General features: G+C 30.1%; 1 protein-coding gene across 1 annotated transcript in view; it reads left to right on the top strand.

Annotated features, from left to right (window-relative positions):
* LOC129988230 (integrin alpha-PS2-like) overlaps positions 1-16073 on the top strand; it is a 134213-nt gene that overhangs the window by 64100 nt on the left and 54040 nt on the right. Inside the window, exon 4 of the mRNA XM_056096401.1 lies at positions 10766-10886. Coding sequence (XP_055952376.1) covers positions 10766-10886 — 121 coding nt within the window. The remainder of the gene's footprint in view (positions 1-10765; positions 10887-16073) is intronic.

A 16073-nucleotide genomic window follows, 5' to 3' on the forward strand; every position in this document is an offset into this window, starting at 1 on the left:
TTATAATATTTTTTCCTTACACCTTCATGCTCCCTGATGCATACTCTATTTTTTTTCTCTGTACTATGAAACTAAACATAAGACTATTCCAATATATACTATTCCAAAATGATACTCGATTCTCTTCTCTTCTCCATTCCATGAGATTAAATAGAAAATGCACAACGCTGATAAAGTATACAAAGAACCAGAGGGGAGACCCCCCCCCCTCGATTGATAATATATAATACAAATTTAAATGTAGAAAATAGTATGAAATTATAACATTTCCTTACACCTTCATGCTCCCTGATACATACTCTATTTTTTTTTTCTCTGTACTATGAAACTAAACATAAGACTATTCCAATATATACTATTCCAAAATGATGCTCGATTCTCTTCTCTTCTCCATTCCATGAGATTAAATAGAAAATGCACAACGCTGATAAAGTATACGAAGAACCAGAGGGGAGACCCCCCCCCCCTCGATTGATAATATATAATACAAATTTAAATGTAGAAAATAGTACGAAATTATAATATTTCCTTACACCTTCATGCTCCCTGATGCATACTCTATTTTTTTTTCTCTGTACTATGAAACTAAACATAAGACTATTCCAATATATACTATTCCAAAATGATGCTCGATTCTCTTCTCTTCTCCATTCCATGAGATTAAATAGAAAATGCACAACGCTGATAAAGAATACGAAGAACCAGAGGGGAGACCCCCCCCCTCGATTGATAATATATAATACAAATTTAAATGTAGAAAATAGTACGAAATTATAATATTTCCTTACACCTTCATGCTCCCTGATGCATACTCTATTTTTTTTTCTCTGTACTATGAAACTAAACATAAGACTATTCCAATATATACTATTCCAAAATGATGCTCGATTCTCTTCTCTTCTCCATTCCATGAGATTAAATAGAAAATGCACAACGCTGATAAAGTATACGAAGAACCAGAGGGGAGACCCCCCCCTCGATTGATAATATATAATACAAATTTAAATGTAGAAAATAGTATGAAATTATAACATTTCCTTACACCTTCATGCTCCCTGATGCATACTCTATTTTTTTTTCTCTGTAGTATGAAACTAAACATAAGACTATTCCAATATATACTATTCCAAAATGATGCTCGATTCTCTTCTCTTCTCCATTCCATGAGATTAAATAGAAAATGCACAACGCTGATAAAGTATACGAAGAACCAGAGGGGAGACCCCCCCCCTCGATTGATAATATATAATACAAATTTAAATGTAGAAAATAGTATGAAATTATAACATTTCCTTACACCTTCATGCTCCCTGATGCATACTCTATTTTTTTTTTCTCTGTAGTATGAAACTAAACATAAGACTATTCCAATATATACTATTCCAAAATGATGCTCGATTCTCTTCTCTTTTCCATTCCATGAGATTAAATAGAAAATGCACAACGCTGATAAAGTATACGAAGAACCAGAGGGGAGACCCCCCCCCCTCGATTGATAATATATAATACAAATTTAAATGTAGAAAATAGTATGAAATTATAACATTTCCTTACACCTTCATGCTCCCTGATGCATACTCTATTTTTTTTTCTCTGTAGTATGAAACTAAACATAAGACTATTCCAATATATACTATTCCAAAATGATGCTCGATTCTCTTCTCTTCTCCATTCCATGAGATTAAATAGAAAATGCACAACGCTGATAAAGTATACGAAGAACCAGAGGGGAGACCCCCCCCTCGATTGATAATATATAATACAAATTTAAATGTAGAAAATAGTATGAAATTATAACATTTCCTTACACCTTCATGCTCCCTGATGCATACTCTATTTTTTTTTCTCTGTAGTATGAAACTAAACATAAGACTATTCCAATATATACTATTCCAAAATGATGCTCGATTCTCTTCTCTTCTCCATTCCATGAGATTAAATAGAAAATGCACAACGCTGATAAAGTATACGAAGAACCAGAGGGGAGAACCCCCCCCCCTCGATTGATAATATATAATACAAATTTAAATGTAGAAAATAGTATGAAATTATAACATTTCCTTACACCTTCATGCTCCCTGATGCATACTCTATTTTTTTTTCTCTGTAGTATGAAACTAAACATAAGACTATTCCAATATATACTATTCCAAAATGATGCTCGATTCTCTTCTCTTCTCCATTCCATGAGATTAAATAGAAAATGCACAACGCTGATAAAGTATACGAAGAACCAGAGGGGAGAACCCCCCCCCCTCGATTGATAATATATAATACAAATTTAAATATAGAAAATAGTATGAAATTGTAACATTTCCCTAAAGTTTTCCTTACAAATTCATGTCCAAAAACACGCGCCCGTAGGCACTTAAGTTTATGTTTACTTTAGGATAGCACACACACACATAAACCTAAAAACCGCTTCAGGCTAGATTTAATAATACGACAAGAATTACTATTTTGAAGCACTAAATTATCTTTTCTTCCTCCACCTGGGTAACTAAATGTGTTTCGGATGGAGTGGGTAGACTTAAAAGTTAGAGATAGAGAGCTCAAATACTTGAAGTCCTCGTCCTCAAATTTCCCATAGAAGGAGCATGCCTCCTCTACCTACGTGTTAGTTAGCTATGCTGCTCACTTGGAGCCTTTTCACGACACTCGTAAAAATCTCACTGGGGAACTCATAACTCGCTTGCCCACCTGTTGCCTTGTCAGCCACCGTATGGCTGTAAATAATCTAAGGAACTCACTGTCCGACGCCTACTCATAGCACACGTTTCACCCTATTAAGCCTTTTAAAGTCTCCCAAATGTTGTTTATAGATTCTTTACTAAGCCGAATTACTTAATACCTAGTTCTTTGTGAGAAAATCGAAAGTATTTTGAGTGGTATTGACACTGCATTTACTTTACTGGGAAACTAATGAATCGGTATATGTAAAGTGGTTAGATGCAGGGTCATGTTATCGAGTAGACAAAGTAAATAACAACCTAGATGATAATTTTTGCAATATTTTCAGGGGGCTGGTGTTGTGCTTCCATTCATGAATTCACATGATGATAGAACTTATTCAAATTGAAACAAAGTATCGTTTAAATTTCAGAGAATTATTCTTAGAAAGTTTATCAGGCTTTCAAATATGCTTACACATTATTATGATTCAACTATTTTCGCAGTTGGCTGATTCATTCACTAACCAACCTCTGTCTCAATCGTTGCTATTGTAGTTAACGATAAAATGCTTCGTAATTTTTTTGATTACAATTTGGTTTCAAAAGTACTTTCAAATTAAATTCTTGATATTAATTGTCTTTAAGATAAACACCAATTAAATATTGTATTTGTCAAATTTGTCTTTATATAGATCATATGAAAACTGCTTATATAAAAAGAATGAAATCTGTTTAGTTTACAAGTTAAAAGAGTTGGAGTTAAAAGAGCTACTAAAGTTGTGTAAGAATTCTTAAAAAGTTTAATTCGACCCAGATCAGACACCCTGCATGAATTGGGAGAATTCCGAATTACGACTGTTTATCTAAAAATGTAGATAAACATATCAAATTTAAAGAAGTTAAGCTGATTCAGTTTTTTTTTAAATTAAGACAATAAAAAGTAACAAGAATTCTCATTTCCAATTTTTGACATATATATATATAAAATGACTAAATGCCCGGAATTAGTGATGACAATTCTTGCCTCTATCGCTTTTTGAAAAATTTTCCAGGACTAAAAAATTATCTCATATTTCTATTAATCATCCTAGATTATTATCTTATCTATATTTGTCAATAAAATAACTCATATCTCATAAAAAGAGTGACTAGATTTTTTCTTAAAGACAGCTTTTGGAGAATTTCCCTTTTCATTTTTCACAACACAAAAGAAATAGAGTTTGCTTCATTTTTAAAAGGTAACAACTAATCTATTTATCATTAAGTTTTCAAAAGTAATATTAAACGGCATTTATAGCTTTTTTTCATTCCCATGTGAATTCAATAGATCAAAATCTAGATAAATGAAATTCCATAAGTCGACTAACGGCCTCCCGCTGGTGTGGTGTGGGGAGGTGCATGCTCAGGTGTCGTCCTCGTCATCTGACCGCGTTCAAAATGACGAGGTCCGTCCCAAAATAGCCCTAGTGTCGCTTTACAACGGGACGTTAATATAACTAAACTAAACTAAAACTAAACCATAAGTCGACTTAACATAAAATTATTATATCTATATCAAATTTTGGATTCAAATAACCAATGGAAAGGAATGTAATATGCACATTCCAACAGAAAATTTTCTGTGTTGTAAAATTATATAAGAAAATCTTCAAGAGAACATTCCCACTGGTTTTCAAAGTGAAAGTTGATACATTAATTTTTGTCAACTGTCAGCTTCAGCCTCTTGTTTATTTTCTTATATAAGTCTTCCTGAACCCAAAGACATCTCTCACCACATCTTCCAGTCGCCTCATCACTACCTTCACCTGAACGGTACCAAATCTTTACTGATACCTCGCTCCATATCCTTCCTCCATGTTATTCTTGGAGTATTTTTATTCTGTTATCATCTTCAAAGCCAACATTCCCTTCCTCATCTGAAACATAGCTGATGATGATACTGGGGATAACGATGAAGTGGACCAAAAAAAAAGTCTGCCTTAGCATCGCCCACGAGTTTAGGTGTGTGTTTTCGAATGGCAAAAAAAAAAAAAAAAAAGTCTCAACACACTTCCTGAAGCATTTCCTGATGGATGGCAGAAGGACAGATCGCGATGGATTCGTCGTGGACCTTGTTTTGTTAACTCTTGACACTGACGTCGGATCTTTTTTGATTCGGGACACAATGCACCCAGTTGTGGCCACGATAAGGCTCCCTGTCAACATGCCAGATCCGTATTTTTTATGTGCCAACAAAGCGATCAACCGTTATGAAGGATGGGTTTAGTCATGAACTTAGCTGAAAGAGTATTAGGTCAATGTCGGATGATTTGTTTTAGACCTCATGGGCTGTAAATAGAGTTGATCATATATTAATTGATTCTATTCGTGAAAATGAAATATATCATTAAGGGGACAGCGGACTTTGAAATAAGCAAAAAGTGGACGAATACATGGAATTTTATCGTTTCATCACCAAAATATATGTTTATATTCCACTGAAAGTGTTATAAAGTGTATTGTAAGTGAAAAATAAGTGTTATAAATGTAAATGTAAAATGTTCAATAGAATGAATTTTTGAAGGGCCTAGATGTAAAAGAAGAATATCTTAATGACTTTTCCCGAAATCATATAGTAATTAGATTTCAATATCTTTGAAATGTTCCAGATATCTTAATTTTTGAAGAAATTAAAGTTAGTGTAAGTTACTAACTTTACGTAAGTTTTGAGTTATAATTTACGAATACGTAATCGGTTTTTGCGTAATATTTTTTATTCGAAAGTTATGAGGTACAGAAACCCCGACAATAATTAATGAACACCCTGCATATGCATAAAAATTTTTATAACCTTAAGTGAATAATTCGCAAAAGTGTCAATGAGAATCCATTGTCCCCTCAGAAAATGCTTTTAGAATGGTCCTCTTGTATTTCTAAGTGATAACAGAAATTCATAAACCTTTTTTTATCTTGAAGATAAAAAGAAAAATAATAAATGGAAATTCAGAAAATTATGATTATATACCAATAAAAAAAACTACATAAAAAATCAAATAACTGTAATTAATTTTCTTGAATAAATAAATACCTCCGGAATTTTATGTATAAATTAGTTTTCTTATAATATGAAAACATGTTGCATTATCTGTTTTGGATCTTAAGAGCTGTAAAATGTTGTTGATCATAGATTAATTGATTCTATTCGAGAAAAAAAAAAACCCAAGAACTAATTTATTATAAAAAAATACTTTTAGAATGGTTTTTTTATTATTTTTAAGCGATCACAGAAACTCATAAAATTTTTTATTTAGAAGAAAAAGAGAAAAATAATAAATGGAAATTCAGAGAATTATGGATGCTATATATAAATAAAAAAAATCTAAACAAAAAAGTCAAATAACTATAATTAATTTTCTTGAATAAGTAAATACCTTCGGGATTTTTTGCATAAATTAATTTCCACATATATGAAAACATATCGGATTATCTGTTTGGGATCTTATAAGCCGTAAATGTTGTCGATCGTAGATTAATTAATTCCATTCGTGAAAAAAAAAAGAACTAATTTATCATTAAAAAATGATTTAATAGGGCTTTTCTGTATTTTTTTAAGTGATTACAGCAATTCATAAATTTTTGTATTTTGAAGATAAAGGGAAAAAATATTTAAATGGAAATTCAGAAAATTTTGGATATTATACATAAATAAAAAAATTCTATACAAAATAAAATCAAGCAACTGTAATTAACTTTCTTGGTTAAATAAATATCTTTCTTATTTTATTTTTATTTATTTATTATTTTTTTGCATAAATTAGTTTCCACATTACATAAATATGTCGGATTATTTGCTTTGAACCTCATAAGCTGTAAATGCTGTTGATCATAGATTAATTGATTTTATTTGTGATAAAAAAAACCCGAACAAGAACCAATTCATCACAAAAAAAAAAGAAAGAAAAAGAGAGAGAGAGAGAGAAGGTGAGAGAAAGAAAGAAAAAACATTTTTAGAATGGTTTTTCTGTATTTCTAAGTAATCACAGCAATTCATAATTTATTTTTTTATTTTGAAGATAAAGATAAAATATTAAATAGAAATGCAGAAAATAATGGATATTGTATATAAATAAAAAATTCCATACAAAAAACTCAAATAACTATAATTATCTTTCTTGGATAAACAAATACCTTTGGGATTTTTTTGCGTAAATTAATTTTTTCATAACAATCAGTGTATTAATTTTTTTTATTATTGCATAAATGAAAGAAACCTTGAAATTAATAATTTTATCTGTATAAATAGAAAGTAAGTTAAAAAATCGTTTGCTTGCTGTAGAAATACAAATTACTGAAAAATATTTTCTTAACATTTCCTGCAGAGATAATGAAGTATATGAAAGGTTTTAGTGAAAGTTTCATGACAATTAATTAAATTATTACATTTTTATTAATTAAAAACATGATTTTTTTTCACTAGCAATATCAGCAAGTTCTTAGTAAAATAAATCTATACGAAAACCAAACGATTTTTACTAGAATATGAAAGCATAAAACAACTACTTCGTCTGTGTATGTATATGTTATTATAAACATTTAAAATCCAGTAAAAATGTGTATTTTATAAATAATAATGCATCGAAATATATTTTAGCTATTGGCAGTAACATGATAAAAGCATATTAAATTAGGAGATATTTTATTATGCACATTAACGGTTTTTTTTTAAATTTGCATCTTTGTCTTTCAGAAAATTATCGAACTTTAATGTTAAAAGCAGTTGAATTTTAAAATTCCGAACCAAAAAATAGCATTGAAATCATAGTTAAGATTTTAATTTCTTTTTTCCAAATAACCCATACAGCTATATAAACCCCCATGAGAGGGTATTACATTAAAATCATTTTTAAATCTACTTAAAATGAATGCCTTTCTTCTGCAGATATGCGTCATAGTATCGTCTGCAATTTGCTTCACGTGATAGTTCATGCAACATTCTTTAGTATGCTTCCACTTCCAATTAAAATATTTCTTTAATGAAAATTTTAATTGTTTATTTAGTTTTCAAATAACGGCAGTGTTAAGAAAATGTTTACATTCAAATCATATTTCGTGAAATGTACGAAATAAAGAAAGAAACATAATTTTCATAATCAATTTCTTTTTCACATGATCGTCATAAATTCTGAAAAACGAGGTTAAAACCGGAAATAAGTAAAACATAGTTTTCATTGGATATGTAAATATGCTAAATCTAAGTCAAGATATACGAAAGTACTCTTCTGTCAGAAATATTTAAAATCTTTCGAAAATTTCCTTTATTTTATTTATTTATTTTGGGAAATCTAAATTTGTGGAAACTTTTTATGTGCATTACCGTTTAAAGATGAATTTAATTTTTGTAAATATGATGGCATTCCAAGTGAAACACATATTATGTCTCCACTTTATGGGCAAGTACTTTCTTTTAAAACATTAATCTAAATTTCTCTAAGTGCAGTTGATGAACTGATTATTTTGTGTAATAAAGTTAAAGACGACATTTATTAGTCGAAACCTTCGTTGGCCATTCACTAAATAAATAATTTTTTAGAAGAGTTTTAAATAATTTATTCAAGAGACCTAAAAATAAAATGAATGATTCTATAAATATTTATTAACTTCGTATAATAACTAAGCGCTTTTGGACAGCAATGAATTTGACGGGATTAAAAGTTATTAAAAATTTAACTGAATATTTTGTGTAACTGTGTCTTAATGACTTCTTCAGAAAATATTATTAATTTTCATTTTTTTTTTTCCTGTTTCGATAACTATTTCCATGTGTATCATGGTTCGCCATTGTGGTTCATCTTCTAATAAAAAAGTGTCTGCGTGTGTGTGAATATATTTAAATGTGCGTGCGTGTGTCTGTTGACTTTGTACAGAATGGAGCATTTCATCTAGGACAAACACATTTGGCACAAATATAATTTGGAAAATGGGAATGTTCATCTGGAACGATATTTTGATTTTTTTTACGGGAATTTTAATGAATTAAATTTAAACGAAATTTTGGCACTTTTTTTGCAACAAAAAAATATTATTACACAAAATTTATTTTTCCGCAGTTTGGAAATATAAAAAAATTATCTTTTATTGATGCCAATTTTATTTGATACAATTTCGTTCCTTATTTTCTTAAATTTCAAAAATATTTTAATACAATATTTGCAGCACTTTTTATTTCGATGTTGCAATGAAGTTCAGACCATTTTTATAGTTTTATAAAATAATAATTAATCATATGTTTTTCTTCCCTAATTAAAAGCAACCCTAAAATGAAAATTCTGTCATATATCTTCTTATTCTTTGTTATTAATCTAGCTTTCTATTTCTATTTCTTTCATTTTTTTTATGGAATCTGTAACTATAGACCACAAAATTATTAAGTATACTAGATAGAATGTTAAATGATTGTATCTGCCATTTTTTATTTTATTTTATTTATTTATTTTCATTTTATTTGAATCCAGCTAGATGCTGGTTAGCGCAGATATTAACTGCAGCGAATTTAATTTTACAATCAACATCTCATGGGGAGTAAGAAAGTGAAGTTAGAGAGCAGCTTAGGACAACGTGTAACTAGGCGCTACAAAATGCAGAGAATTATGGTTTTTATGCGATTTTAAAATTTGACTCGACATTATTAAGAAGATTCAAGCAAAGGAAAAAAAACAGATCTGATTTGTAAGGCAGTTAAACTAATGCTATTTAAATTTCTATCTCAATATTAATATTTAAATTAATTTTCTTAAAAAATAAATATCGTTATACATGAATTAATGACAATCAAACGCAATCGATATTCTAAATGAACAGCTGGTTCGAAATAAAACAAGATTTGCTATTTATATAATACTTGCCGCCTTTGACGAACAGCCGGTTCGCAAACCTTAATGTTCGTTAAAATTTTAATAATTAAATATTTTACGCAATTCCTACTTTAATAGCTTCTTCATCAAAATATTGTAAAACTTCAAATTTTGATAGTCATATAATTCACTCATAATATTATAAAGGCCTTCAGTCATAACGTAATATGTATCTCTCTAATTTTCTATTAGCTCCCGTAGAATTTATATTTATACTTTAAATTAAAGTGGAAAGGATTAATCTGCAATTAATATAATAATATTTTTTACAGAAACAAAGTATTTTTTTTGTAATATGATTACTGAAAACAGTCACTGAGCGTTTAAACTTTGTGGGCACTAAAGAATATCTTTCTTAATTTATGTAATATTTCAATAATTTGTAAACAAAATTTTCTCAGATTCATCATGACCAGATCGATTAATTAACAATGTTTCATGCCCAGATCGATTAATTTTAAATGCATCAAACACTAAGAAAATAAAACGAATCGTTTAAAATAATCGGTTGAAAACAGGTTAACAAAACTACTTAAAACTATAAGTATATACAAAAAATATATAACTAACATAAATACAGTTTAATTACAAAAATATGCAACTAACCTAAAAATAATTTAAATCAAGTCCGCATCCGTTGATAATGGTTGTCAATAATCAGAACACAATGCGCATACGTGAATTTTCAACGGCAGTTACGGTAACGCAAATGTGTGAATTTTTCTACGCCAGTTGGGGTAACGCTATGCAGAATAGAAATTTTTAATTTCCTTTATTCTGTTTTATTTTAATTTAAAAGTACTTCAGAATGAATCTGAAAGATCGATTCATTAACAATGTTTAATTTTAAATGCATCAAACATTAAGAATATAAACAGAATCGTTTGAAATAATCAGCCGAAAAATCTTAAGCCTAACCTCATTAGCTTGGGGAAAAAAAGTTTAAGCCTTATTCATTTGGCGGTGGGGAAAATGAAAAGATTTTTTAGACGGGAAAGTTAGTTTTTAATTAATAATTAAAAGTCTAATTAAAAATTCAAAAAAGGGACCCCAGGTGCACATTCACAACTTCCAAGGTATACATGTACCGAATTTGGTAGCTGTAGGTCAAACGGTCTGGCCTGTAGAGCGCCAACACACACACACACACGCACATTGAGCTTTATATAAGTATAGATTTTCACACTTTCATTTTTTTTTCAGGCTTGTGCTCCTAGATACGTCTATTTCTCGATCAATTACCAAAGGCGAGAGCCTGTGGGGACATGCTGGATTGCAAAAAATTCACTGACAACCTTTAATGAATATTCACCATGCAGAACATGTAAGTAAAACGCTTTTATAGTCTGTATTTTCTGTAGGCGGTTCAAGGTCATATTTTCTACCTCGTTATTGGTTGTTTGGTACCAGTAACGCGGTAAAAAATGTGACCTTGAACCACCTACAGAATATACACAGACTATATTATGATAATATTGTTATCCTTGCATACCAGGGCTATTATAAAAATAAAAAAAGCGTTCGTTTCTCAAGACAAGTTTCGCCAATTTTCAATATTTACTAATACATATATCGTTCAAAATACTTTACAGGACATACCATTGTATTTATATTCGTGCAGTTACTTCTAGAGAAGCGTTTTATTGAAATTTAATCAAATTAATTGAAAATTGAATTTTTCTGAATTTTAACAATCTTTTTCAATCACTTTCGAGCATTTTATCGCAAAACACACCCACACACACACACACACACACATATATCAATAGAAAACCTATAACACTAATACGGTCATTATCTTTTCAGTTCACTTCTTTTTCTATTTTAATTTGAAAACAAAAATTTCAAAATTTACTGACCAATAAGTGTTTGTTACAATTATTTGCCAGTCTTTGATTATTAGATACTCAGTAATCGATTTAATTATGGATTCAGGTTTCAGAATGTAACATTTAATTTAAAAATTTGCTAAATCTACTTTCAAAAATATTTAATTTTTATTTCTTCCTTACTTTTGTTTCAAATTTATTGGGGGTACCTTGCATTTTGTTTTATTTTGATTTGATTTTATGTGTATAACATTAACTTTATGAATATAACATTCATAAAATTAAAAATTTCGTATATATGAACACTAAAAAAACACCGATTTATAAAAAATGGCGAAATAATTTTATAAAAAATGATTGCTTAGTTTGCAAAATGAAGCATTGACCCTATATCCTGGGCAAGTTGTAACAAGTCTTTGAAATATATTTCCGTTGTTTATTTCTTCTAATTTATTTATTTATTTTTTCTTAATTATGCATTTAATGAATGGATAGTTGAGTTATAAAAATAGTTATAAGCAAGGAACAATAAATACATTACAAATATAAGCACTTTTCCAAAAAATTTTGCATATTTCCCTGGTTTTTCCAACAATAGTTTAAACCTGTATCTCTTTAGATAAGGAAAGGAAAAAATTGCATCCTTATTTTTGCGTCACTTATCTTTACTGTTATCTTGAAAAACAAAACTTACATCTTTATAAGGTATTAGAGAAAAAGAAATTTCATGATCGAAATATCTCGACCTTCCCATGTAAGGGAAAATACCAAACTTCAAATGACACAAGCTTCCAAAAACCTAATTAACCAGGAAACCTACTTATTTAAGGACTTAAAATTTTCTAGATCAACCAACCACAACAATAAATCAGCTGCCCATCATTTTAATATACGACTCCGCTGCCATTTCAGTTTAGAAATAAAGGAAATTCCACAATAGACCAATTATTCTCTCTTTCCCAAACATAGATATTTTATGACAAACAAAATTTCAAAACCATCTGCCGTCTATTTAGTCTAACCTTAGGCCAAAATTACAAAACAATTCTCATTTATGGATAAAAAAATAAAGTATGTCCCCAGGGTGGAAGTGACGTGTGCCCGTGCCAGTAATGATAACTGGACTGTAAGCGAACTCCTATTCATATACAGATTAATGCGGAGTTGTTGCTGGTGGCAAAGGTCTGCCATTATTATTGTCCTCTCGTTTATCTTCTTAATTGAAAGAGATGGCAGTAATTCAACTCAGCGAAAGGCTTATGTCTGCGGACATTCAAGAACCAACATTACTGGACTGTCGTATTTCACTGCTTTTTTTCTCCCTAAGTCTTCCATCCACTTTTATATTAATTTGTTTTTTGCACTCGAGTGCTTAAAAGCGTTGAATTGATAGGATACTTGTTTTGGCTGGTCGTTTCTCAATATGCTTACGACGCCGCTGGACTTCGTGTTAGGACGGCCTTTTAGGTTTTTAGTGTATGTGTTAACTACATTCCGATGAATGTCCTGCCTTCATGAACGGCTTCTTTGTGATATGGTTCTTGTGTAATAGATTTCGAACGTGAGTAGGTGGATTACAAAAAAGATGTTCACGGATTTCTTCGTGTTAAGGATTTAAATCTTAGTATGTCACTTAAGTAATTCTCTAGGGTCTTGTAAGAGAAAAGTCCATTTAAAGTAAAGCTCTTTAAAAGATTCGTCGCTACAAAGGTAACATTCACAGATGTTTTGGATGAACTGGATTGATATTATTTGTGATATAAAACATAAATTTATATAAAAATCATATTCTTTATTTATTAATAAAAAGACAGTAAATAATACTTTTGATAATTTTTTTTAATAATTTTTATTTATTCGTGTACAAAGTATAAAGTTCTGTAACCATCAAATAATCTGAACTTGAGAATTCGATGAATTTCCAAGTTTCAGATCTCACCGAGTTCGAAAAATACATTTTTGGGCATTAAATCTGTCTACTAACTCAACAACTCAAACAAATTTGAAATTTGATAAATGTACTTTACATTAAATTTGGAGATAAATTCCAAAAGTAAATATCTCAAAATTGAACTAACGACAAGTCACGTTTCCTTTATTTAAACTAAAGTGATAAATAAAATTAGATTAAAAATCATAATCAGCATGAACACAAATAAGCATATTAATAATTCTAAATCTCAATATTTTTGTAATCTAGTCTTAACAGCTTTCTCCGAAAAACAGTTTTAAACTTCAAATTTTGATAGATATATAACTCAGATTAAATTAGAAATCTTACACCATTTCGATTAATGTGCTATGCATTTCTTTAATTTTCTCTCATATTTTATACATCCAGTTACACTAAAAGAAATAGAAGCAATATGGGAAAAATGGATAGACTTTAATAATTTTTCCACATTTCTTGATTATGAAACTAAACTTTAATTGTAAGTAAAATAATGTTTCAAAAATTTAATAAAAGCATGTCTTATACCGAAACCTAATCAACCTGAAGAAATAAGCCAAATCTTCATCAGCAGCAACTGACTGAAATCCAAACCCAAGGTGAAATATGAACGATCAAAACGATTTGAGTTTCATTTCAACAACGAGGTAAATTGTTATAAAGTACACTTAAAATTTTTTCTAAATATTGATTCAAAAATCGGAAAAAAAAAACTATATGGCGAAAAATTAGCAACATTTTTTTAAATATTAAGATGTTATAAAAATTATCTATGTGCCGTAAAAATTTCGGAAGTTATATTAAAAAAGTCGAAACTTTGATTAATTTTAATTAATTAAAATTTTAAAAAATCCGAGTAGTCGAATTCCGAAACGCACATTTGCTCCTTCCGAAATATACAGGTTGTTTATAAAGTCCCGGACCCATTTTGATGTTTAATAACTCATAAAATAATGAAGATATAAACAAACTTATGGCATTTATCGATGGAATAACTCATATATTTTCCTTTTCAGGTTTGAATATTTTTACTTTTGTAAATATCGTCTGCGCGTGTGGTTAACTTCAGATAATTTCATTTTCCAGCCTAAATATCTGTACTTTTCTAAATATCGTCTGCTTATTAATTGCATTTTTCTCTCTTTTGTTTTTGGCAACTATTGCTATGTTATGTTTACTTTTGATGTGTTTGTTCTATGTAGTACTTTTGTATGTGATGTTTTATTCGAGCGGATATTAATGAGAATGCATACACCACAAGAGAAAGCACAGATTTTATGGTGGTTCATAGAAACGAAATCGATAGTGCAAGCACAGAGAAATTTCAGAATTTACCAAAAAGATCCTCCAACGTTTTCAGGAGGAGAGTGTCGAACATTGATGACCTAAAAGCCAGAATTACAACCGCAGTAGGCTCTGTGGATGCCGACATGCTTGCCGCTACCTGGCGTGAAATTCACTATCGACTTGATATTCTCCGTGCGACGAAGGGGGCACACGTGAAAGTTCATTGACAAGGGTCATGAAACTTTTTGAGTCTATTTAACCATTTATGTTATTAATTTTAATCTATCTTTATTATTTTATGAGTTATTAAGCATCAAAATGGGTCCGGGACTAAATAAACACCCTGTCTATGTGCCAAATGTGGTAGCTCTAGGTCAAACAGTCTGTCCAGTAGTCCTGTCCAACACGCTCACACATTCATCTTTATTATTAGTAGAGATAATGTCCAAAGCATTTTTTCATCGCATCACAGCTATTTTTTGACACTGAACAATCCACTTTTAGCAGGCCACTTTGAAACTTTCGAACGACATTGTATTTTATAAAAGATAAATTGCCATCTTTCATTATATATTTGCCAACATTCTTCAAGTGGATTCTTATGGATTCAATCTCAAAGCTCCTTATTTCTCTTTCTTTTGAGAACCAGAGAAGAACAAAGCGACCTTTATATTGTCGGGAGCCCCCAAATGCTTCATTACTCATTTTTACTCGCATCCAAATATTTTTATCTGCTCGGGATCTCACCTTTAGAGTCACCAACCAAGACAGCAAAGGTGGAACTTGACTTTAGCTGCTGCAGATAAAATTTCTTAGGTAGGGCTCTATCTTTAGAACACAAACTCCTCGTCGTATTTTCGTGACAATTTTTTTTTATCTCCTCCTTCTCTTAAAGTTTTCTTTTTTGGAGATGGAGGTAAAAAAAATTCTTTTTTTTTTTTTTTAAAAAAAAGTTGCACATCCGTTTGCCGGTGGTTTGACGCAAAATGTGGATGGCGTGGTTGAGTTATTAATGCATTGAGAGTGTGAATACATTTGTGGCAATATTTATCTTCAGGGTCTTAATCTTAAGAACTGTTTTTATTTAGAAGTACAGCAGATGTCTCAATTTAGTAAGAAACTCACAACCGTTAAAATTAGTTGCATGATGATTCTTTCCGATTTTCAGGTCATATTTGTTTGTGTATCTTATGCGACAGAGACGGATGGTGTCAATTAGCGACAGCTCAGAAAGTGCAACACAGACATCTGTTTTAAGTATTTATGGTTTCCTGGCTACCTAAGTGTAATTGAAGTGGAAATCTGCAACTTAGTGATTAAGATTTGAGGTTGCAATAGATAAGATCAGAAGAGGCAATCCGGTATGGCGATGAATCTTCAACGTGATTTTCGGACTATGGTTTAGGTTTCGAGATTGGAGGATAGAGGTTTGAGATTTAATTTT

Source organism: Argiope bruennichi, chromosome 10, assembly GCF_947563725.1.
Source record: "Argiope bruennichi chromosome 10, qqArgBrue1.1, whole genome shotgun sequence".
Taxonomy (NCBI): Eukaryota; Metazoa; Arthropoda; class Arachnida; order Araneae; family Araneidae; genus Argiope; species Argiope bruennichi.